Source organism: Lissotriton helveticus, chromosome 5_1, assembly GCF_964261635.1.
Source record: "Lissotriton helveticus chromosome 5_1, aLisHel1.1, whole genome shotgun sequence".
NCBI classification, from domain to species: domain Eukaryota; kingdom Metazoa; phylum Chordata; class Amphibia; order Caudata; family Salamandridae; genus Lissotriton; species Lissotriton helveticus.
In genome coordinates, this window is record NC_136065.1 from 962,321,149 (window position 1) to 962,346,349 (window position 25,201).

Below are 25,201 nucleotides of genomic sequence, written 5' to 3' on the forward strand. Positions count from 1 at the left end.
GAGGGGGACAGACAGGGAGACAGAGGAAATGAGACAGAGGGAGGGACACAGAGAGGGAGGGACAGAGAAGGAGGGAGACAGAGGGAGGAGGGGGACAGACAGAGGGAGACGGATGCAGAGAGAGATAGGGAGGGAGGGAGATAGACAGAGAGGGCAAAGGAGGGAGACAGAGGGATGGAGGCAGAGGGAGGGAGGCAGAGGGAGGGAGGCAGAGGGAGGGAGACAGAGGGAGGGAGACAGAGGGAGGGAGGGAGACAGCCTGAGGGAGAGAGAGAGGGAGAGAGGGAGACAGACAGAGGATGAGGGAGAGGGAGGGAGGGCGGGAGACAAAGGGAGACATAGAGAGAGAGAGAGAGAGAGAGATGTGTGTTTGCTGGGTCTAGTGGCTCAGTGGACGAATGCGTCCGCTGCAGGGGGGCTGTGTTCAACCTCATGGTCCCAGTTTTGTTTTTGCTCTAGCTCCGCCCCCTCCCCCACTGACCCCGCTCCCACCGGTGCAGCCCTCAGACACAAACCACACTGTTAATTTGGCCCCGAGAGAAAGTTTGTGAGTACCCAGGATCTATATAATATAATTTGAGATATAATGAGTATATATGGAATTGATATTTGAAGCAACACATTGAATTTGATTATGTGTAATTTGAAGGATTATATATGTATATAATGAAACTTTACATTTATTCAATAATTTATAGTTTCTTAATAGCTCACATCTGTATATATTTCTCTGCCAGCCTTGAAAAAGCAGGGTGTCCATGAACCACATGTCAGCTGGCAACTTGAAAAGAATAAACATTGCATAGATTAATTGATCAAAATATTTTTCTTTCTGTTCTATAGGAAAAGGATGGACAATGATTCAAAATAAATGATTGGGCCTTCATGAAAAATATTTTTGTTTTTGTTGGTCTCCCATCACCTCCAAATTGAATCTACTTTTATAGACCAATGCTACAATTTCCCTAGCAGGTAAGTAGGGATCTGTGAGGTGAAGCGCCAGGCTTTTACTTTTTTCACTGGTTAACCCCTTTATGTTTAGCAAAATACATATACATTGTATATACTGATACAGATAGATAGATAGATAGATAGATAGATAGATAGATAGATAGATAGATAGATAGAAGTGGAGTGAGAAAGAGAGTGGGTGTGTATACAGAGAGAGGAGACAACCGGAGTGGGAGTGAAGAAGTCTCATTCAATATTCATTGCTTAACACTACATTAGTAAATATGGTTTAGTGCAGGAACATCCTAATTGCTTCAATTATATGTAAAATGGCTCATTTTTGCTGCAAAACTCAAGCTAAATGAATCTCTGGTCCCAAGAATGTATTCGATGCTTTGCAAAGATTAGGCTAGTAACGTTAATGAATAAAATTCAGAATTTGCTTACAATAAAAATCTCAGCTTGCTTTCCCACCTTTATATAAAAATTAGTCAGAACACCAGTAAATTAAAAGATGCTTAATTTTTCCATGAACACTTTTATTGCTTGAGAACTAGAGGTCCCACATGTGTAAGCCTCAGAGTTACCTTGAGTTTCAGTTCCATTTCTTTTACAGAAAACGTGTGGTTCAAACATTATTGCAACATGGCACATTAAAATAGCAGAGTTGTTTCCATCATTAAAAAGACAGGACTTGCACAAACCAAAATTTGTCATGAAAACAAATTTCGCAAGCAGACTTAAATCATTTCTGATCTGTAGTGATTAATACACAAAAATCAAGCATCAATCTAATGCCGCCACACAGTTGGTGAACTCGGTAGTGTTCTAATTAAACCAATAAAATAAACATTTGTGTTTCATCAACATGCTCTCTGATCACTTTTTAATATTGTAATCGCTGGTGGGAGGCGATTGCTTGTAGAATTAAAACGTGGTTGGTTTTTATTCTGCTACGCTGCATGGATATGAACACATTGTGTTTCTTTAATTATGCCCGTGGATTCAGAGATTATGCAATATAAAGCTAAAGCTGACTTTGCCATTCCACATTTACCATTTAATTATTGTCTTAACATAGTTTAATGCTTGGCACTATGATACAGTAACAAAACACAGAAAAACAGCATACAAAATTCTTAAAAGTTACACCCAAAACTGTCTAATAACTTCACATTCAGTCCTTTATACATAGAAATAAGTTATTGAAAGTGTAACAAAGTGAAACTTCTAACCTACAGGAATTAATATATTATATATCTGTACTGAGGAGGTACGGGTATAAATTACTTGCTTTATAAATGTGGGTTGTTGGTGTACACATTACTATACTCAAATACTCTTTGCTGATATGGCACTATTATTTGCACAAGGAAAAGGACTATTAGCATAGCTAGGTTTTGGTAAGATTTATAAATTATTTTCTTTAAAAAAAAAAATATTCACCTATAAAAATGAAATGCTGATTTGTGATTTAAAAACCAGGTAACGTGGCAGTGTAGTATATAGCATAGAGCTGATGAAAAATACAAACTGTAGAGAAAACTCACCATCCTAACACAAACAACACGGCATGTTCCACACAGAAAATACAGTTTAAAAGCATTAATATATTGCATTTTATAGTCCACTGTACAGTACAAAACCCCAAACTGTAACAGACATTTAATATAGGTCGTGCACTTCTTTTATATTTGAATGTACTCAAGTATCTAGTCGGCGTTGAATAACCCCTTTATTTAACAGTTGAAAAAGTGGAATCTGGAATCCATGACACCTCTGCTATTATGGTTTGGCAATAGGGCTGTGACGCACGAAGGAAATCAATGTCTTTACTTGATGCCACATGAACATACAAGACGGTGAGGTATGTGAGACGTGTCGCTGAACAGAGTCCGGATGCTGAAGCATAGTGAGGAGTCAGCTGTCTAATAACGTGGCACTGCGGAATGGACGTCGCTCAGCGGTAGGAAGGTTGCGCTTTTTCGATATACCACTTCTTCTGGTGCTCTTCCGTGCTACAGGGTGGTTTCTCGAAATATCTTTTCATTATGTGGGCACCTTTTTCCTGTTATAGAATAGACAGTTTTTTTTAATGCGAATCAACAAAGCAATAATTATAACATGGAAAATGCAGTTAAATTGAAAGTTTAAGGTAAAATGTATATTTACCAACACATCACTGCACGACACAACACTTGTGCACATTTGCATTTGGTTTACCTGCCCCGGCGGCTATTCGGAAGGACAGGAAGACAGGCTGCAGCAAGTTATAGGAACAAAAAGAAGAAATACATAGGCACGGTCAAATAAGTATGCCAAAAGAAGCAGGTCAAACACAGTCAATGTTAGAGATAGAATAAATCAAATGAATGATATACATTTTCATTTAAACAGATCAGTGATTTAAACAGCAAAGCTACTGGGCTCCAGCAACAGATAACTACCCAGAAAAGGCAAAGAATACACACAATTATGCACTTAGTAATTATACTTAAGATTTGGGTTGATTTATGCATTTTAGTGAATTTACAAAACTACCCATGAGTATGCCTGTATATTTAGGCAAGGGGTACTAGAAGCCCCCTACACTTCCTCCTTCAGAATATAATGGGCTGCAAAGTGCAAACATCATTTCCACTATTTTATTCTTTGACTGACTGTGCTATGGTTTTACAGAACGAGCTGCATTTCCTCTTTTGAAATGTTTAGAGGGGACAGTTTCTCACAGAGTATGAAAACCTTCAGACCTTCATCTCGATGACCCGTTTAAATATTATATTATATAAATATATACACACACAAAACTGTTACTATCGCAGGTGAGCATAACTGACAAGTGAAAACACTGATTAATGTCTCATAGTTTTCATTCTAGAATTGCTTGATAGAAGAAACTACCTGGGGCCTTGCTTCAGAGGGATATTTATTGTGATTTTGTTTATCACAATACGATTTGGCTGTTCTACAGAATGTCAACACCATTAATATTGTGGCACTAGAATAGCAAGGGACAAAACTTCGAAATGTAAGTGCCTATAGGGAAGTATAGGTATTTTATGCACAACTCCACATCTATGCACTTTAAAGATATATGTACCATGTAGGTACATATATGTAGAGTTAGGTATAGAAAATCTAGACTTACTCACCTCTTAATATTTTATTTTATATTGTCCTCAATAGTCTGCCCACCAATATTGTGCTTTTGATAGACAGAGGGCACACCACATAAAACATCAATGCAGATTCACAGAGTATAATATGCTATTTATTTCCATTGTTGATGAAGGGGAAGGCCATCATGCCCCAGTAGTGGTCCCTCCCCACACTTAAAAATAGTGATAAATAGCATATCACATTGTGCATAGCTGCACCCATACTATTTATACCAAGCTTGCCTCTAATCTGAGTTGTGTTAGTCATTTAGGCATGTTAAATCATGTCATCATAACCCACTCTAAAAAATAAAAACTTCAGAGCTTGAAATATTAGCAAACTACTGGCTCGTCTCCAGCCTCCCTTTCCCAACTAGAATTTTGGAATAGAAGGTAACAAGACAGTTCCAATAGTATTTGAAACTAACTCATCTCCTGCATGATCTTCAGTGCACATACAGACCAATAAGGGGCACCAAACCAGATGCTGCCAACATAACTCCATTTGATGGATGAAGAAAATGAATCAGCCTTTATACTCCTTTACCTCTCTTTGACCTGTAACACTGTGGACCATATGTTACTGTGGAAGTTTGGAAAAATTCGTACATATAGCTTTTTACTCCTGTCATTGATCCAATCTTTTTACAACAATCATAGGCAATAAAGAATATTAGTTCAGTTTAGTCAACCACACACCCAGTCATGTTATGTTATTTTAATAGGTTTTCTAAAGCGCTCAATTACCAAAGGGTGTCTTGCCGTTGGCTTTGATACAGGAGAAGAGTAGCAGGAAGATGTAGCAAAGATCTAGCAGGTGTTGAAACGCCAGGTCTACAAGAGCTTCCTAAAGGTCATGAGATTAGATGCACTCTTGATGTTCAGTGGTAAAGCATTCCAGGTTTTTGACGTACCCAGAGAAAAAAACTCCTGCCATCAGGTGGGTCATTTGAATTTGGGACAATTATATGTTTGGCCATGCCTGAATGTGAGGTTCTGCCTGAGATGTACCAGTTCCAACTTCGTTAAAGAAAGTCAGGACTTTTGCCATGGAGTGCTTTTAGGAGATACATTGTGCTTTGAAAGTAATCCTCTGTCTGATAGGGAGTCAAATCAGGTTTTTGATGGCTGGGGCTACTGAGTGATGTTTTGGAATCTTCAAGAGAAGTCTTGCTGCAGCATTCTGCAGTGTTTGCAGTTTGTTAATGATATACATGTGTGTGGTGAGTAGTAGACGGTCACAATAATCCAATTTAGTCATTACTAATAATGCAATGAGAGTTTTCTAGAATTGGACAGGAATGAACAGGAGTACATTTTTTAGAATTCTTAGAGTGAAGAAAGCAGAAGTAGACAGGGCGTTAACGTGATTTGTTTAGATTAGTTTGTTGTCAATTAGAACTCCCAAGTTCCGGGCCTTAGTGACACGAGTTGGCAGAGGACCCATATCTGCTGGCTAGCAGGATGGGTCCAGAAGGAAGTTTGTGCACCAAAAAGCATCAATTCAGTTTATCCTGCGTTCAATTTCAGGCAGTTCCTGCTCATTCATGTGCTGACGGCCTTCATACAATCGCAAAATCTGTCGCTTACGCCTGTATCCTCATTGGCCAGTGAGACTATGATTTGGGTGTCGCCTGCATAAGAAGTCAAGGAGAAGTCAAAACTTTTAATTATACCGGTCAAAGGTGTAATGTAGACATTAAATAAAGTAGGACTGAGCGAGGACTCCTGTGGGACCCCACATATCTGAAAGGAAAGCTTTAAGTAAGTCCCAGGCCGTACTGGTGACATTGACTTCTGTCAGTTCTTCCCAAAGCAATCCATGATTTACCGTACCAAAAACACCCAAAAGGTATGGGGAAAAGGTATTTTCGAAATTATTCTTAAATAGGCTAAACGACTGGGTTGAGGAGTATTCAATAGTACCTATTGAACAGGGAGGCTTCAGAGAGAGACCACTGTTTCTCTCTATGGGTAATGGCAAGGAAATCAACGGAACAGAACGGAAAGCTCTGCTGCTGCTTCGTAGACTTCCGAGCGCCTTCGACTCAGTGGACCGGGACTGTATCTGGGAAACACTAATTAATAAAAACATCCCAAGAGACCTGTTGACTATTAAAAGAATTACACCGAGGCAACTGGGCTCAAGTAATTAGGGACACCGAGGGGTCATTAACACCAAAAATCCCTATCGAAAACGATTTAAGACAAGGCTGTGTACTGGCCCCCCAGTTATTTTCCATATTTCTATCGGAATTACCGGATTGCCTTGAAGTGCAGGGTAGTGCCAGCCCAAGAATGAATGGCAAAAAGGTGCAGTTTCTTCTATACGCGGACGACCTCGTAATAGTGGACCAAACAGAAATAGGCCTCCAAAGGAAGCTGAACTCTTTTAATGAATACTGCACAAAGAAATTTTTAAAGGTAAACTTAGACAAGACTAAAATTCTATGCTTTGGGAAAAAAGCGACTAAGTTTAATTCGTTTTTAGGTGATCTTAAATTAAAATCCGTTAATGAATACCGCTACCTAGGGGTGTGGTTTGACAAAAAATTAAATTGGCATACACACCTAGAAGCCCAAAAAGCGAAGGCACAAACATCAATCGCTGGCTTAAAAATGTTTAATTGTGACTATGGGGATAAGTCTCATCGACCTCTACTAAAAGCTTTCAGTGCAATGATACCATCGCAAGTACTCTATGGAGCAGAGATCCTTTATTTGAGCGGTAAGGGGGTCTGGGACCTAGAGGAAGGAAAATGCCTGAAAAACCTTCTATCCCTGCCCCCATCAGCAATGGTGCATGCAATAAGAACAGAACAAGGAACAACGGCTTGGGGGGTACAATCACAAGTAGCAGTGATTAGATTTTAGAAACGCCTTGAAAATGAAAAAGGACAAAAAGTTGCACAATGGTGTCGGAAAGAGATACAATTAAGTAATTTAAACTGGGCAAAAACGAGTAAGAAGAGAATGGTACAGGCCTGCGAGAACATAAAAGTGGACATATGCCAAGATTCCCTAAAAGTAGAGTGCACAAAAAAAAGAGCTAAAGTTTAATGGACAGGAAGCCACTAGAAGCGCGGATAGGGAATACCTTGGTAAGAAAATATCAGTAGAGTTCATGATGAACTCATGGGCAAAGGAAAACTGGTTCCCTTACCTGGATACCCTACCAAACCCGTGGTTTAGACAAGAGATCCTAAGGTTGCGCATTGGGATCAACCCATGGCTAATAAATAAAGAAATCAAAACCAAAATGATGGATTCTAATGGGTGTTGTAAATGTAGGCTGGGTACAAAAGGGGATTCAGTGCACATTCTATTGGACTGTATAAACATCTTAGATTTGCCTAAACTTTGGCTGCGCCCTATATTTGTAAAATATGGTATAAGAACTCGGGTGCAAGCGATTGAGCTTATTACAGAATTGCCTAGTATCGACATTGCAATTGCTTTAGGGAAGTTCATAAAGGTAGTACAGAGATTCATAATAAGCCAAGAATAATATTTTAGAATTTTATAACTAATGAATTTGAATCTTGTCTAGGAGAATTGGTTGGTTTTATTTACCCATACAGGGTAAGGATTTTACTAAAGAAGCGATTGTATGAGCATCCATTTCTAAATGTCATGTACCTAGGGGGGAGATCATTTTATAAATTGCGGTAGAATATTTTAACGTTGTATTCAGACCGAGTCATTGCTAGGGAATATTTTTTTAAAAATCAATATTAATTGTTTTGTATTTGTTTAAAGATTACGATCTAAATAAACATACTTTTTGACTTGACTTGACTTGACCCAAAAGATCCAGCAGGAATGTGTTGTGTCCCCCTAGGACAATTGTTTGACTGATACTTAATATCTATATTTGTTTCCTGGTGCAGCTACCTGTGCAGAAATAAGTGAACCTCTAAATGTAGACAGATAACATGCAGGTCAGTTTTTGGCTAGACCACAGAGTAAATAAGACTACCAACATGCCTCAGAACATTGACCATGTGCTCAGGTGGCTGAATGAAGCTTTCCTCTTGAGAAATAGGGAATACTGAGATCCTAGTAAAGGTAAAATCTGAGCTGATTGACTAGCCTTCGATTTGCCCTCAGGTTGCAGAAACCCTTTTTCAGCAACAAAAACAGAAAAAAACAGAAACCTGTGGATACATTTTGACTCTAAGTGTTTGTTCACAGAACACCTCATCAAGGGCATCAATCTTTAGCACTTCTTACTTACAAATATTCTCTACTTACTCCTGAAAGAAACTTGTGTGCAGATGCCATTACCCCCAGGTCCAGCTTGTCCTCGTCCCATTGATGACAAAGTGGAGATAATCAGAAAAAAGAACAGAGGAATGCTGGGACCTTAACACCAACCCCTCCCACTGGGAGTATAGAAGCAGTACTTGCCCAGCATTCTGCCTGTTCTTTTTTTCGATCTGTCGACAGGAATGGAACAAGGTTCTCGTGTTGTTCCTGCTGGGCTGGAGTGGCATTCCTCTTCAGTCCTGTCTTGCTGCCTGGCTGTCCTGGACGGAGTTTCTTCATTACTGCTTCCAGGCCTGCCAGGCTTGCCAGGAGGCTTGGATGTTTCCGGCCAGCCAGCCCTTTTATGGCTGGTGTGCCGGCCTCTCGGTTGGTTCTTAGTTTGAGGGCACGTCTTCCTATGGCCTGGTCAGGGGGAAGATGCACCTTGATCGCTGATTCCCCTGCCTTCTGCCTCTCTGGCAGTACCACTTGATCTGAGCTGGATGGGAGTCCATCTTGGAGGCTGTGAGACCCCCTCAGGATGCCTGTTGGTGGGACAGCAGTCATTGTTGCCCCAGGAGTGCCTGGCATCTGCGCTGCTTGCTTCCTTTCTTCCTGCCCTGGCCTGGATGTTGGTGGTACGCCTTGGGTTGGCTTGAGGGGTCCCTTGTTCAGGTTTGGGGTGTCTCCCGCCCCGAGGGAGTACCGCATAGCGGTTGCCATTTTCCTTCTTGTCTGCATTTCTGGGTACTGTGGGCTGGCTGTTGGATAAGTTCACAGTCCGCCATGGGGGCCTGATGCTGTGGAGCGTGTATAGCAGCCTTCGCCATGCCTCTTGTGCACTCCTGTTCTCAGGAGATGGGCTGTGTCGGGCTTGGTTTGTTCGTGGTTGGGTGCTTGCCTGGGACTACGAGATGCTGTGGACTTTCAGTCCCTGTTTGACTACCTGCCTCTGTCTATCCTGTGCTGGTGGGTTTTCTTTTGCAGGTGTTGGGCTGAGAGAGTTGGGTGTTTTCCTCCTCCTTCCTGGGCCCTTCTTTGTGGTCAGCGGCCTTGTTTATGTTTATGTTTTTGGCAATTTTTATAGCGCGCAAATACCCGGGGGTGTCTCGGCGCTTTAAGTGATCAGACGATGACAGTTACAAGATTTTTAATATGGAAACAGCCAGGTTTTTAATTGCTTCCTGAAACTAAGGAGGGTAGGGGAGGTTTTGATGGTAAGGGGAAGGGAATTCCATAATCTAGCCGTGGAAATCACAAAGCATCTGTCGCCCCAGTTGGCTTTCCTTGTGCGTTGGACGTTAAGCAGATGAGCTGAGGATGAGCGAAGGGTCCTGGGGGTTACAAGAGGACGGAAAGCGTGCTTAAGGAACTGCGGGCCAGAGTTGTTAATAGCTTTGTAAGCAATACACAGTGCTTTAAATTTCGTACGGCTCCTTACAGGAAGCCAATGAAGCTGTTGAATGAAAGGTGTAATGTTGTTGTTACCCAGTCTGCCTCTGGTCTTGTCTCCTATCGGGGGTTGTGCTGGGTCGGGCCTGTTACGGTGGGGGCCCATCTGAGATGGCCTATGCTATGTGCTTCTTGCTGTCTTTTACAATGTTGCACTTTGGCTGCCTGGGGAGGTTGCTCTGTGGATCGGTCCAGTGGCTGTTGGGGTCCCAGGTCTCTCTTTGCCTGGTCTTGGTTCCCCTGTGATGCTCCACTGTGAGTGTTCTTCTTTCTGGTCCCTTGTGTGGTTGACTGTCTGGGGGCTGTTCTCAGTTTGCCCCTGGTGGGACGGCTTGTGGGTGTTTTGGCTTGGCCTCTTGCCTTGCCAACTGGGTGCCGCCGGCTCTCTTCTGATCTCTGTGGTTCAGCATATTCAGGCTTGGTTGGTGCCTGGCTGGGTGTCCGTCTGGGTTTCCGAATGCTGTGTTCTCTATGTCACCCGGGTGCTCGTTTGAGGGCACTCCTGGGCTGCCTGGTGGGGCTGTGTTTGTGGCTGGCTGTGTTGTGGGGTTTGAGCCGGCTATGGGGTGTATTCATTCAGGGGTTTCCCTTCCCTCCCCCCTGCTTTTTTCAGGTGTGTTCTGTCCATTTCTGTGCTGGAAGCACGCCAAGATCAACACCCTACTAAAGAAGCCCAAGGCAGACCCGAGCGACCTCAAGAAATTCCGGCCCATCTCCCTGCTCCCGTTCCCAGCAAAAGTCATCGAAAAGACCGTCAACACCCAGCTCACCCGCTACCTAGAAGACAACAGCGTCCTGGACCCCTCCCAGTCTGGCTTCCGCAGCAACCACAGCACCGAGACTGCCCTCATCGCCGCCACAGACGACATCAGAATCCTCCTCGACAATGGCGAGACAGCAGCCCTCATCCTCTTGGACCTCTCCGCCGCCTTCGAAACCGTCTGCCACCACAAACTTCGCACACGCCTCTTCGACGCAGGGATCCGAGACAAAGCCCTGGATTGGACCACCTCCTTCCTCACCGACAGAACCCAGAGTCCTCCTCCCCCCGTTCCAATCCGGTACAACCAAAACCATCTGCGGCGTCCCGCAGGGATCCTCCCTCAACCCGACGCTGCTCAACGTCTACATGGCTCCCCTCGCTCGCATCGCCAGACTACACGACCTCAACATAATCTCCTACGCCGACGACACCCAGCTGATCCTCTCCCTCACCAAGGACCCCCTCATCGCCAAATCCAACCTGCACCAGGGTATGAAGGCCGTCGCCGACTGGACGGAGGCAAGCAGGCTCAAGCTGAACACGGACAAGTCGGAGATCCTCATCCTCGGGCCCAACCCCTTGGCGTGGGACGACTCCTGGTGGCCTCCATCCCTGGGACCCCCCAGCACCGACCAACCACGCACGCTACCTAGGGGTCATCCTCGACTCTACGCTCAGCATGACCAACCAAGTCAACGCAGTCTCCTTCTCATGCTTCCACACCCTCCGCATGCTCCGCAAGATCTACAGATGGATCCCGACAAACACACAGAAAACAGTCACCCACGCCATCATCAGTAGTTGACTCGACTACAGAAACGCCCTCTACGCCGGAGCCCCGTCCAAACTCATCAGCAGACTCCAAAGAATCCAGAACCCCTCCGCACGCCTGGTCCTAGATGTCCCACGCAGAGACCACTTCACCCTTCACCTGAGAGACCTACACTGTCTCCCCGTCAACAAAAGAATCCCTTTCAAACTCATGATCCACGCACACAAAGCACTCCACAAGACCGGCCCAGCCTATCTCAACAGCAGACTCTCCTTCTAGGTACCCAACAGGATACCCCGCTCCGCCGAACTTTCCCTGGCCGCCGTCCCACGCATCCACAAAACCACCTCCGGGGGCAGATCCTTCTCCCACCGCGCCGTCAAGACCTGGAACGCCCTCCCCCTCCTCCTACGACAGACCACAGACTCCCGGCATTCAGAAGACTGCTCAAGACCTGGCTCTTTGACCACTAGCTGCAGCTCCCCCCCTCCCCACCCAGCGCCTTAAGACCCTAGCGGGTAAGTAGCGCGCTTTACAAATTCCTTGATTGATTGATTGATTGGTTGATTGGTGTTGGGGGGGTGTTCAGTGATCTCTGGCTTGCGTGGTCTCAGCCTGATGGGCGGCTGGTCCCTCAGCAGTCGGTTCCTGGTCCTTGTGGGGGTGGGGGTTTTACTGCCATTTGGGGCCTCAGCCCATGATTCCGGCTCAGTCGGTCTTTGCCTCTCTGCCAGCTCCTGTCTTCTCTGAGTGCCCCTGGCTTGCTCCCATTGGGGGTGACTGTAGGTCTGTGTGCCCCTCCTCCTCCTGTCAGGGGGTGTGGTCCTGGGGTGTTCTGTCTAGCCATTTGGGTGTCTGTCTGCCTTGCTGCCAGTTGTCCAGGGGCTTGAAACTGTCATTTGGTCGGATTCTTGCGCCTCTGGCTTCTCAACTCCCTTGGGCTGTTGTTCCTCCATCGGTGGCTCTGTTCCCTGGGTCTGTGATTTGCTGTTTTTTGCTCTTCCTGCTTTTGGTTGCAGTTTGGGTGCTGTCCCTCTTTCGGGTACGTTTTGCTCCCATTCTGGTTGTGGGGCTATGGCTGTGGACGCTGCTTTGTTTTGTTCATCCAGGCTGTTTTGTTCTCAGCCCTCGCTGGTCTGGGCCATTGGGATGGTGCCTTGTTTTTGTTTCGGTCCTGCATGGTCCGGCGGTTCTGTGCGGGGGTCTCTGTTGGCCTCTCTTCCCTTTGCTATTGCCTGTGCTCTGTGCTCTGCATGGGTCTTCCCTGGGTGCAGGTTGGGCTGCCGGATCTTCCTGCCCGGGCGGGTTGCTTGACTTCGGCCCTGGCTTCTCGGATGCTTTTATGCTCCGTTGACTTGGTTGTGGCCGGTTTCCTTGTTTTTTGCCCTGGGGGTTTTCTCCCCTGCTCCTGCCCTCCCTTGGTGCGTGCTGGCCGTGGAGTTTATGTGCCTGTGTGGTCTGCTTGGCTTCCACCCTGGCTTCTGTGGCCTCTGTGGCTTGGCTGGTTTCGGGGGGTTCTTTTTCTCTCCCCTTGGTGGTTGGGGGTTTCAGGGTTGTGGCTGTTGGTCCTGTCCTGCCCCTTCTGGGCCTGTGTGGATTCCATGTTGGTGTGCTCCGGTCTTTGCTGACCTGTCTGTGGTTTGGTTGGCTAGCTGCCTCCTCCCTTTGGGGGCATCTCAGGCTGGATTGTTTTTTCTATTGCTTCTGGTCTAGGCTCTTCTGCTGCTGGTGTTGGGGCTTGCTTGTTTTTTTTCTTTGCTGTGGTCCTGGGGTTGTCTGGACCGCTTGGTCAGCTAGCTGCTTGGTTGGGAGACCCATTGTCCAGCTTCTCTGGTGGACTGTGTTTTCCTTCTCCGGGGCTGTGGTTTCCTGCTCCAGTCAGCGGTTAGGGTGCCCTTCTTGGGCTGTGTTGTTTGGGGCGGGGTTTTTTTCACTGTTATTTCCTTTTGTCCTTTGGTTTGTCCTGGTCTCAGTGGCCTTGGTGGCTTGGTGGCTTGCCTCGCCTACCCATGCTGTTCTGATCTTTCATGTCTGGCCCTGGTTTGGTTTCAATGTGGGTCAGATGGTATCTACTTGCCTTGTCCCTTGTGGGATGTTGAGCCTCCTGGGGTTCTGGTCTCTGGCTCTTCCCCTGTTCAGTTGGGGTCTCAATGTCTGGTCCTCCTGGTTGGTATTTCGATCTTTCGGAGGCTGGTTTTCTTTTGAGTGCTCGGGCCTGCTTCCTTCTGGCACTTGGGGACTTGTGGGGCAGCATTCCAGGGGTTATATTAGTGTTTCCCTGTTTTTCTTGTGTGCGCCTTGGCCTTTTGGCCTGTCCCTGGGTTACCGCTTTGGCTCCGTCTCTTGTGCTGGGTGCTTGGTGGTTGTTGTGTGTCGGCTCTGGTGGTTGGTGCTGGCTATTCTTCCCTGGGACCTGGTCTTCCGCTGTGGGGTTTTAGTGGCGCAGTCCTCTGGGCTTTCTAGGGGGCCGGGTTATTCTGGTTGGTGGGGCTGGTGCTTCCTCCCCTTCCTGGTTAGGTCTGGATGGTCCTGCCCTTGGTTGGTCCTTTGGGTTTGTGCCTTTGCCCTGTAGGCTTGCCCTCTCATATATCCTTTTTCGGTTGGTCTCCGGTGGGAGTACTAAAGTTAGGATTTGTCTCAGTCAAACTTAAGTTTTGGTCTTAAATTAAACATAAAACAAACTTAAGTTTAACTGTGACAAATTCCTAGTCGAAAACTTAGGATTTTGCTACAGTTAAACTTAAGTTTGTCTTAAATTTAACTTAAGAATAACTGAGAAAAAATCCGAACTTTAGTACTCCTAAATGCCTGATGTGAATACCAAAAATCGTAAAGTTAGGATTTTGTCTCAGATAACTTTTGTGAATTGGGCCCAAAGTTCTCTTTGGTGGTGATTTTGACAGCAGGGTGCACTAATAATACATGTCAGTCTGATCGTACAATTTTAAGGAAATCAAACACTTGTGCAAATTAGGTTGCTAAGAACTTCTCATTATCCTGTTATGGAGATTAGGATTATGAAGCAATAAAATAGCTACCGCCGTATTTCTCTTTGGGGTGAGCCCTGCTTTGATCACTCTTTCCTGATGCACTGTTGCATAGAAATTTCTTTTAACTAGGTTCAAGTTTAAATTACATGTTTCCATTTGGAAAAATTCCTGGTGCATCAGAGATATTTGCAGTCGAGGGTAGTCTATAAAGTACTTTAAGGATGTAAACTCTTCCCATGCAGGACATTATTACCAGTAGTTAACTTTCTAAACCTTGAATAGTGCAACATGCCTTCATCCACAAAATTATATTGTCCAGGTAATCCAAAGTTTGATTTAAGTTGATGAGTACTTATGTAACACACAAACAAAACAAAACAAACACAGCCTGCAAAGACAAGTAAAATCACAAAGCTAAAAAGCCTGTTTTTCAGTAAGTGTAAGATGATTGGAGACAAACAACAAACATTCGCAATGCAATAGGACTCGCATTTGGGAGAGTTTAAGCTATTGGCATTGTAAAAGAAAATGCCTTATATGTATCTGTTTTGATAATTAGCACATAAATAAAAGGCATTGTCATTTATAATGCCAATAGCTCAGACTCTTGCAAATACGATAACTATTTCACTTCAAAGAAGCAACCGCCATTGTCCTGGGCTGCTTGGAAAGTGAAAGCTGCGCTGAATGTTGCAGGAAAGCATTTTGTGTCTGCAGTAGGAGAAACTCATTAGAGAAAATACTGCTTACAGTGGAAGCTACGTCCCTGACTGACACCTGTCAATGCCAGCATCTGCTGCTCTGTTGTCGGGGACTGGTAATACGACACCCAGAGGTGTTGTGATAAACCAGCCACAGGCATAGCCTGCCTGATGACAGTCAATCAGTCCCCTGGCTGACGCACCCACAGAAAAAGTTAACACGCTCTAGATATTTTTCCGGGGCAAACGCCGAGCTACAGATTCTCCGGGATAGGCCATCAGCAGGCAAAACTGATATAGGGTTCCTTGTGATGTTACATAAAATCTGATTTTTGCTGCTGAGAAATCCACTAATTAAATACATTTGCCTATAGTTTTCGCCTCCGTGTCTTTATTAAAATCTTGTTTTTCTTTGCCTATTTTAGGAAAGGCTTTATACCCTAAATATACAAATAAGAGTTGTCTGCATTACTCAGCTCAGTGCTGAACAGGTTATTTACTCCAGAAGGATGAAAAGCTAAGTCAAATCTACTGGTCGTTGCAAATGTTGACAGCGAATATGTCCCTAAACCCCTGCACCAGAAATTAAACTGTCCAATAGTCCAGAATTTGACAGCCAAATGCAATGGACAGTCTGTGGGATGAAAGGTCAAATTGAGCACATGACAGTTCCGGTTGTCTTACACCACCATACAAATGCCTCAGCATTCTGAAAGGTGTGTGAGGTGAAGGGTCACCCTCCATGAGCCCAACTGGGTAACTACAGTCTGTGACCAGGGTGCTACAGATCCTTGAGGTGAAAGGTCACCGTCCAACAGACAATTGCTGAGGGCAAACACATTATCACACCGACCCCCTCCTCGAACAGAAATGCGTTGAAAAGTCTCTATAAAGGAGGCTGCCTAAGACTGCTTCATCCTCTGAAGTCGTCATAGACCTTTCCCGCTCCGCAGAAGCAGTCATAGAGCACCACCTCCACATATACTGACAATAGATGCGACAGGTCTGCTCTGGTTTGCTCTGAGTGCAGAAGCTTTCCCTGATATAATGTACAGTTCATGCATGCCTCCTAGAATGTACACCACACCGAGTCACTAATCTGCGCATCCTTGTAAAGACGTCCGAGAGAGAGAAGTACACCCACTGTACAGCCCTGCTAGCATTGTTGGCGGAGACCTCTTCATCAGTGGTGTGGATTCCAACCCAGATCTAATAAAATGTTTGAATACCCCACCCCGTGTGTGCAAATCACCGCCGCATAATAGCGTGAATATGCCCCCCAACCACCCGGCAGGGAAGTAAGTGTAGATGCTGGCTTCACCGGTGCATTGTGTGAAATCCATTTAGTAGTGACTCAGTGCCCCCAAGCAGAATCTGTAGATTTTCCCTCAGTAATGCAACACCACCTCTGACAGGGCTGTGGGCCCTCGCCCACTTCCCCCAGTAGTGCAGTGCAGTAGAACTGTGTCCTTACACTGGGTCTGTGAAGGACCCTTCAGTAGTGCAACGCACCTCCACCTAGACTGTCCTATGAACCCTGCCCCACTTCCGCTTCGAGTGTAGTATCTCAGCGTGCTCACACTGGGTCTGGGGATGCCCCATCCGTAGAGCACTGCACTGACAACAGACAACAGAGCTGTGTCTGCGGACCCCAATGCCCGCAGTGTTTGAATGCAGAGACGCCCCCGTCAGCCCCCGCACCCTTACCGTAGATCATGGCCATGCCGGTCTGGTGCCAGCGGTGTTTGGAGAGCCAGATGGAGAGGCTGGAGAGGGTGAGCAGCAGGGTGAAGGTCTCTGCCCTGCCTTTGCAGGGGTTGGGTTACAACAGGGGGCCGGTGCTCGCTCACCTCACTTGATGACATGCATACCGGTGGCGACTGAGGCGGTTTGCTCGGCCGGGGGAAGAGAAGTGGCGGCAGTAAGCTGGGTGTCGGCACGGGTCTCCCTCTGGTAGCAGTGGAGTGACTCAGCCTGCTCTGGCGGTGGCGGTTCCATGGCGTCTGTCGCACAGGCTGTCCTTCGAGAAATGACTAGCCGTCTCCCACTCAGCTGTCACCACACACCTGACAACAACTGACTGAACCCGACTCCCGCCAAAGCTCGCACCAAGTAAAATTATAAAGAATAGTGGGCATCTCATTTGAAGGTGCACAAACATGTGTAGTGTGGACAGTTAGCCACTAGGACCGCACACCAAGGCGGAAGAGATGCCGTTCCCGTGCACAATCTCCAGTCCGGATGGGCGAGCCGGAAAGGAGACAGGGAGGGAGCCAAAAAGCCTCACAACAAATCAAATGCAAGCATTTCACCTAAAGTATGAAGCGCGCAAATGGAAAGCAGAGGCAGCTTCCACCCCACTTCCGGAGCAAACTCAATGACAATAGATCTCGCAAGCAAGTCGCGCATGCGCTGCAACGCTAGGCGAGACCTAACAAGAGTGCAGCGCAAGCGCTGCAAGGCTAGGCGAGACCTAAAAAGCATGGGGCAAAAAAAATTTGCTTTCGACAGCAATGACAGAAAGGATCTTCCACCAAATCTTGTAAATGTAAATGATGAATTTTCAGCTGAGACTTAGGAGAGGACTGAACATTTCAAATGGAGCAGTAGCAAGAAAACCTATGTCACTAAAACAGTAGGCATATATTAGAAATCATGATATGGCAATGGCAGCTTGTGTCGACTATATACTTCCCTATAGTAGGCTAGTTGAGTAAACAAGTTATTTTGTTCATAGCATAAATAAACTTTAGATTTAAAGTGATGCCCTACGGAATTTCTGAATACTCTAAAAACCCTGCCTGTGCACCATTTACAGACTGATGGCACTATGCTAAAACAATTACTTAATGTATTAAATATATACAACCAGCACAATGTCCTTAATATGAAAATTGCTAATATAAAATTATTAATATTAGGCAGGACCAAAAATAGCTTTCCCTGGAAAATGAGGGAGCATTAATACAAATTTTTCAAATGTATTCTTACCTCTTGTTCACATTAGCCAAAGACTGAACAGTGATTTGAAATGGAAATGTAGTAAAACCACATGAAAACAAAGATTTTATTGACAGGCTTGGCTTTCACAGTTATAATTATGGAGAATATTTAATTTAACCGAAAATTGACCCCCTGACTGCCTATTTAAAATGGTGCAGCTAGAACACATTGCGTGTCAAAGAAACATATGTCACGGGCAGTGCCCCTCAATGTTTGCACCAATTCAGATCAAGCATTGGATAATGTGTCTTGCAAAGAATTGCGCAGACACTCAAGCAGTCAAAGGATTGAATGTTCATTACTTAAAGATCTGCTCAAAAATAGCTTATGCATCACAACATTTCTCTTAGGATCTGCAGGCAAATCTAGACAACATACATGAACTTACACACCTGAACAACATATATGACGAACTACTGTTCTGTCTCTGTGTGATCGTGAAACACAAATTTCCTATAGATAAAATACATACTTTTGAAGTTTTTGTGACAAACCTTACACATGAGACAAATCTTATAGACTGAGAAAGACATGGGCTGACAGACATATCTGCATAATATATTATTTACAATAAAACAAACTGTTACTGCTACTTAGATTAGGGCAAGTGAAACTGATGATGCCTCAAGCATGTAGCAAGTCAGAGGACAGGACAATTTAGATACGTTGATTTTAATTCAACAACTGCTACAACTGAGCAAGTAGGTTTGAATCTGTGAATGTGAGCCAAGGTGAAGGTAGTTATATTTCAAGGACGTTAGCAAACCCTTAACTAAGTATTTAGTTACAAATATGTGTATTCATGTGGGTGCACATTTAATTTTCTAGTTTAAGAAGCAGAGTAATTATGACTTTATACCCTTTGCTACATTAAGAATATTGTAGGTTCAGAGGTGATGTTTGTAGCTATAATGTGCACAGAAGTATAACCCTGTTAAGGTAAGGAAAATTAATATTATTTTAAGCATGACAAGGTAGATGTAGTTTTATTACAAAACTACACTCATATTGACTCCAAAACATTGACTACCAAATATGGTTAAGCAAAGTGGACGTATAAATTAGTGTCATAAATATATTTAAAATAGTACATATTTATTATTTAATTATGGAAATTAAAAAACAAATATATACTATTTTTTAATATAAATTCTAAACATTAATTTAAATGTATTTATATTTTTAAATATTTTAAAGAATTGGATTTATGTTTTACATTATTTCCTAAGGGTTTTTTTTAAGCCCCTATCTAAAAAATGTTATACAGTAGAGCGTTGCAGTACCAGTTCTTGGTCATGTGTAGAGCTGGACATACTACACAAATGTAAGTTACTACAAAAGTGCAGTTTGTGAATACCAAAAAATAATATACGGACTCACAAATGTAAATTACATTTATGAATCAGGCTTAAAGAGTTAAAAGTATATGAGATCAGTCAATAGAAAATTAAGATAGCACAAATATATAACAAATACAAAGGAAATAATGATTCGAGAAATCAGTGCATTCTAATAAGACTGGATATAGATCTTTCGTAAAGAAGGTGAAAGAACACATACATTAATGGTTTGCGGTGAACATGTGCATTTAGAAAAAACTATGTTTTTCAACAAGAATGTCTGACAAAAATCGTATAGGTAGTAATTAATCCTCATATTGACATTATGAACTCAATGATTTTAAATAATCACAATAAATGAAGGAATTGTATAAAGCAATGTTCTCCTTAAAATACTTAATGAGCTGGCAAACAAAGATTGATTTGGTAAGCTATGCTTTAGGGCCTATTGTAAAACTCATATTATCATCAGCCTACTTAATAATACAAATGATTAGATATCTAGGTCGGTGCTAACAGAGAAACATTTCATAGACATTGGTATTGTATAAATCATACTGAAGATGGAAATAATCTACCCATGATACTCATTCTACTTGTTACAAAAAGATACAGTAGGATACAGCAAGAGGTCTGCTCGTGAGGAAACATCTCAGAACATGAAGTCTTTTGAGAGACATAAGTAGGTAAACTAAAGGAAACTGAATTAAATTGGAGGGTTGGAATGCTGAAGGGCCCACAAAGAATACATCATTTATTTTATTTATTTATAACATTTGTAGAGCGCGCTGTTACCGAACGGTGTCCTGGCGCTGTACTAATAGCTCCCATAGCCTAAGCCTACTGTTTAGTTTGTGAACAGCCACGTTTTCAGACTTCTGCGGAAGGTCATCAGGTCAGTAGTCTGTCGAAGGGCCACCGGAAGGGCATTCCAAGCTAAGGCGGCCCCTCGGATGAAGCTTCTGCCCCCCCAACACACTTTCCCTTAAGCGTGGGGTCTTGACAAGCCCAAGACCTGCTGACCTGAGCGGCCTACCTGGTCTATACCACTGAAAGTGCTGTCTAAGAAAAGGCGGGCCAATTCCGTGGACTGCCTTGAAGACTGTACAGAGGGCCTTGAAGGATATCCGCTTCCGCACTGGCAGCCAGTGTAGCTTCACCAGTTCCTGAGAAATGGAAGCGAACTTTGGTAGGCCTGTGAGAAGACGGGCTGCTGCATTCTGCAGTATCTGTAGCCTATTGAGCACTCCTTGTTGGACCTCGAGGAGTAGGCTATTACAATAGTCGAGTCGTGATAACACAAGGGCCGTCATCACAGGTTTTTTACATTCCTCTGGTAGGAAAGGAAGTATCTTCCGAATGGTTTTCAATGTCCAGTGGATGGATGAGGCTAAAGCATTTACTTGGGGTCTGAAAGAGAGCTTGTCATCGATCACGACGCCTAGGTTCTTAACCTTAGTAACCGGAATGGGGGGTGGCCCCATCTCCTCGGGCCACCACTTCGGGCTCTAGAAGTTGACTGTGGAGCCAAAAAGTAGCACTTTGGTTTTAGCCGAATTCAACTTTAGGCAGTTCCTGGCCATCCAGGTGCCAACTGCTACCATACATTCCTGGAACTTGCAGGCCACGTCATCCACTCTCCCTGGGAGCAGAGACACCACAATCTGTGTGTCGTCTGCATAAGATGTCAGTTCGAACCCATAGGAGCGAATTACCGGAGCGAGGGAGGAGACGTAGATATTGAAAAGGGTGGGGCTTAACGAGGAGCCCTGGGGGACCCCACAAGGTGGTAGAAATGGTTTTGATTCAAATTCCCCCAGTGCCACCAACTGGACCCTGTTGGTAAGGAAGGCTCTCAGAATACTGAGGGCCCTCCCGTGTACCCCGCAGTCCTCCAGGCGGTCCACCAAGATGGAGTGGTGGACCGTATCGAAGACCGCTGACAAGTCCAGCAGGACAAGGGCCGCACGACCCCCTGTGTCCATCACTTTCCTGATTTCCTCCGTTGATTTGATCAGAGCGGATTCGGTGCTATGGTCTGCTCTGAACCCATGTTGCGAAATATCAAGACCTTGTGTAGCTCCCAGGAATCCACTGAGCTGGATGTTCATGGCTCTTTCTATGAGTTTGGCCGGAAGTGGTAATCTGGCTATAGGCCGATAGTTATTAGAATCTACGATATCCAAGTTAGGTTTTTTAGTAGAGGGATAATAGAGGCCAATTTCCAGCTGGATGGAAAGTCCCCGGTCTCAAATAGCTGATTGAATAGCTTGGCTAGAGTGGCGGCTATAGGGGCCGCTGCCTGCTTCGCCACCGTTGCTGGACAGGGATCATGAGACGAGCCGGATTTTATGCTAAGCAGATGTTTCTTGATCTCTTCTGCGCTGACTGGAGCGAAGGAGAGGAGTTTGGTCTCCTGTGAAATTGCTGTGGAGTTCCTAGACGTAGCCTCTTGCAGGCTTTGTCTAACTTGTACTTCCAGGGACGCAAAGATGTTCTGAATCTTGCTCATAAAAAACTGAGCTAGGTTCTCGCAAAGTTCTAGGCTAGGGGGCGTGGACATTGGCTTGGGAGTCGCCAGGTTCGCAACCGTATGGAATGATGCCTTGGGCGAGTTCTTAGCCCCGAGGATACGGTCCGTAAAGTACATTTGTTTAGCCTTTCTAATCATCTCTTTATAGGTCCCCTGACTTAGTCTAAGTTTCTTTTTATCCGCCTCACTATAATTGGAGCGCCATACTCATTCTAGCTTTTTGCACTCAAGCTTAAACTCTCTGAGCTCTTCTGAGAACCAGGGGGCCGACGGGGTGGTCCGCGTGGGGCGGCACCTTTTTGGTGGAGCCAGGGACATGCAAGCCTGGTCAATCCAATTGGCATAGGTGCCGCCGCATTATCCGCTCCTGCTGGCAGGGGGACCATGGACGATACCAGCAACTCATCAAATCATGTCAGAAATGGAGGCTGTGTTGCAGCAATCATAGCCTTGACGAAACTCTTCAAATATGCCTAATTGCTAACTATGTACTTTGAAATATGATGATCAATACCAGATATTAATCATTCAACCTTAAGAGAAAATCAATGCAAAATCATTACTAAAACAAATCCTCCCAAGAAATGAGAAGGGCTCACAGTGACAATAATCTACAGGGCATTATACCCTAATAATCATGAGCATTTAAAAGTTGTAAAGCAGATTACAAAGAAGAGCTGTTAACTTCAATATGAGATCATTATTGGTCCAAGATATTAATTGAGATAACAAATATAAACATAAATGTGCAATACATTTATATGTAAAAATGAAGTTACTTAAAACTGTAACCATAGTTAATCAATATGCAGTCAAAAGAGAAATGTTGGAAGTGTTTGTACGGCCAGGAAACACATTTTATAGTGATGTGCCATTAGAAATATAGTCGGCGGCTTGTTTAAGTTCAGAGGAGATTAATAATAATAACGGTCCTGCTTAACTGTATGAAAAATGAAAAAATGAACTAGAATCCACCAGGAAAGTCAAAGAGAAATATTTGGTGTATAAAGTGAGCAAAGTAGACAACATAGAACCAGTATGATGGCTTGGGAAAGACTTGTCATACCAGACTATCGGATACTTTGTCTTCAAGACAGACCCTTTTCCAAACATGCCAGTTCATGCATCAGAAAAGAGTCATTCAATTGTTGCTACGATTTGTGGGGGCAGATGGTAGGAAATTCAGCAAGTTCTGATGTCAGCATTCATTAGATTTCCACTACTATGAAGGGTTTGACAATCATACGTACAGTAAACATTCCAAATAAGCACTACCCTTTCGTTTCTTCTAAAATTGTTTATGACTGGGGGTGAGTGGTTGTATTGTCAACGCTCCGTCCATCACCACCTTTGGTTTTGCTTTGTTCGCCATAAGTTGGCAGGGTATGCTTAGACGTGAGTCCCTTGCTCACTTTGCCACTGGATTCAAGCAAGCTGGGCTGAAGACGGCTGTAATGCCAGAAACCGGTCCTCGGAAGCTTGTTTCCGGTCCAGGGAAGGCATGGCTTGGCAGTTCGGGCTGGACTGTTCCCATGAGGCACAGGGTCAGACTGATTTGCATAAGGACATGTCTGAACTGGGGTGGCAGAGTGGGCTAAAGAACTGTGATGGATTAAACCCAGATCAGTTGAATGGGGGTGAGTGCTTGTATTGTCAACGCTCCGTCCATCACCACCTTTGGTTTTGCTTTGTTCGCCATAAGTTGGCTGGGTATGCTTAGACGTGAGTCCCTTGCTCACTTTGCCACTGGATTCAAGCAAGCCGGGCTGAAGACGGCAGGAATGCCAGAAACCGGTCCTCGGAAGCTTGTTTCCGGTCCAGGGAAGGCATGGCTTGGCAGTTCGGGCTGGACTGTTCCCATGAGGCACAGGGTCAGACTGATTTGCATATGGCCATGTCTGAACTGGGGTGGACGAGTGGGCTAAAGAACGGTGATGGATTAAACCCAGATCAGTTGACTGGGGGTGAGTGCTTGTATTGTCAACGCTCCGTCCATCACCACCTTTGGTTTTGCTTTGTTCGCCATAAGTTGGCAGGGTATGCTCAGACGTGAGTCCCTTGCTCACATTGCCACTGGATTCAAGCAAGCCGGGCTGAAGACGGCTGTAATGCCAGAAACCGGTCCTCGGAAGCTTGTTTCCGGTCCAGGGAAGGCATGACTTGGCAGTTCGGGCTGGACTGTTCCAATGAGGCACAGGGTCAGACTGATTTGCATATGGCCATGTTTGAACTGGGGTGGCAGAGTGGGCTAAAGAACGTTGATGGATTAAACCCAGATCAGTTGACTGGGGGTGAGTGCTTGTATTGTCAACGCTCCGTCCACCACCACCTTTGGTTTTGCTTTGTTCGCCATAAGTTGGCAGGGTATGCTCAGACATGAGTCCCTTGCTCACTTTGCCACTGGATTCAAGCAAGCCGGGCTGAAGACGGCTGTAATGCCAGAAACCGGCCCTCAGAAGCTTGTTTCCGATCCAGGGAAGGCATGGCTTGGCAGTTCGGGCTGGACTGTTCCCATGAGGCACAGGGTCAGACTGATTTGCATAAGGCCATGTCTGAACTGGGGTGGCAGAGTGGCTAAAGAACGGTGATGGATTAAACCCAGATCAGTTGACTGGGGGCGAGTGCTTGTATTGTCAACGCTCCGTCCATCACCACCTTTGGTTTTGCTTACATCTTTACTCCAGCACCTGAGCAACATGAGTGGTAAATGGGCTAGATTCCTAAGCCCTATGCTGCAGTGGAAACAAACCTCTAACTACTAACATGAGCAGGAGCAGGAAAAACAAGCCTGAACCTTTATGGACGAGAATTGTGAGTGACTGGTAAGCATGTAATCACATCCCATATTTTATTTCATATTAAAATTTGCATTCCCATACAGATCAATAAGCAAATGGTAATTAGTCCTATGCACACTATCAAACAGCCTCACTCACCAAACCTTCCACTTTTATTGGGCTCTTGACGATAATCCTGGAATTGAAGATATTTTAAACAATGCATGTGTCTGACATATAGCCAGTGTTTTAAACTCAGCTTCCCATTGCAAAAGCTTGCCTTCATATTACTATTTTTCCAAGTCAGGATCAACTTTGCCAGAATAGGGTATGCCTTAATCTCCCTTCTACAAAAACACGTGCCCTTCTCTTTGAGCCTCATCTCTGGATACCCATAATGAGTAAAGACACAATCATTAATCCGAGAAGTGCACTGGCTGTATCAACCAGAAACCACCTATTATTCTTCTGAATATAGTCTTACTTATTAACCCTATAGCTAAGGTGGTCTAA

At 44.7% G+C, this 25,201-nt stretch overlaps 1 protein-coding gene across 2 annotated transcripts in view; it reads right to left on the reverse strand.

Moving 5' to 3' along the window:
• Positions 1–1,473: 1,473 nt before the first annotated feature.
• Positions 1,474–25,201, reverse strand: part of INPP5A (inositol polyphosphate-5-phosphatase A) — a 1,643,294-nt gene continuing 1,619,566 nt past the window's right edge. Inside the window, exons 15-16 of one of the 2 annotated variants that reach the window (XM_078643463.1) lie at positions 3,124–3,211; positions 1,474–3,019 (exon numbers count right to left, since the gene is read on the reverse strand). In XM_078643463.1, the coding sequence (XP_078499589.1) occupies positions 3,131–3,211 (81 nt within the window). In that variant the 3' untranslated portion in view covers positions 1,474–3,019; positions 3,124–3,130. The remainder of the gene's footprint in view (positions 3,020–3,123; positions 3,212–25,201) is intronic. The other variant, XM_078643462.1, reaches the window with a different exon arrangement.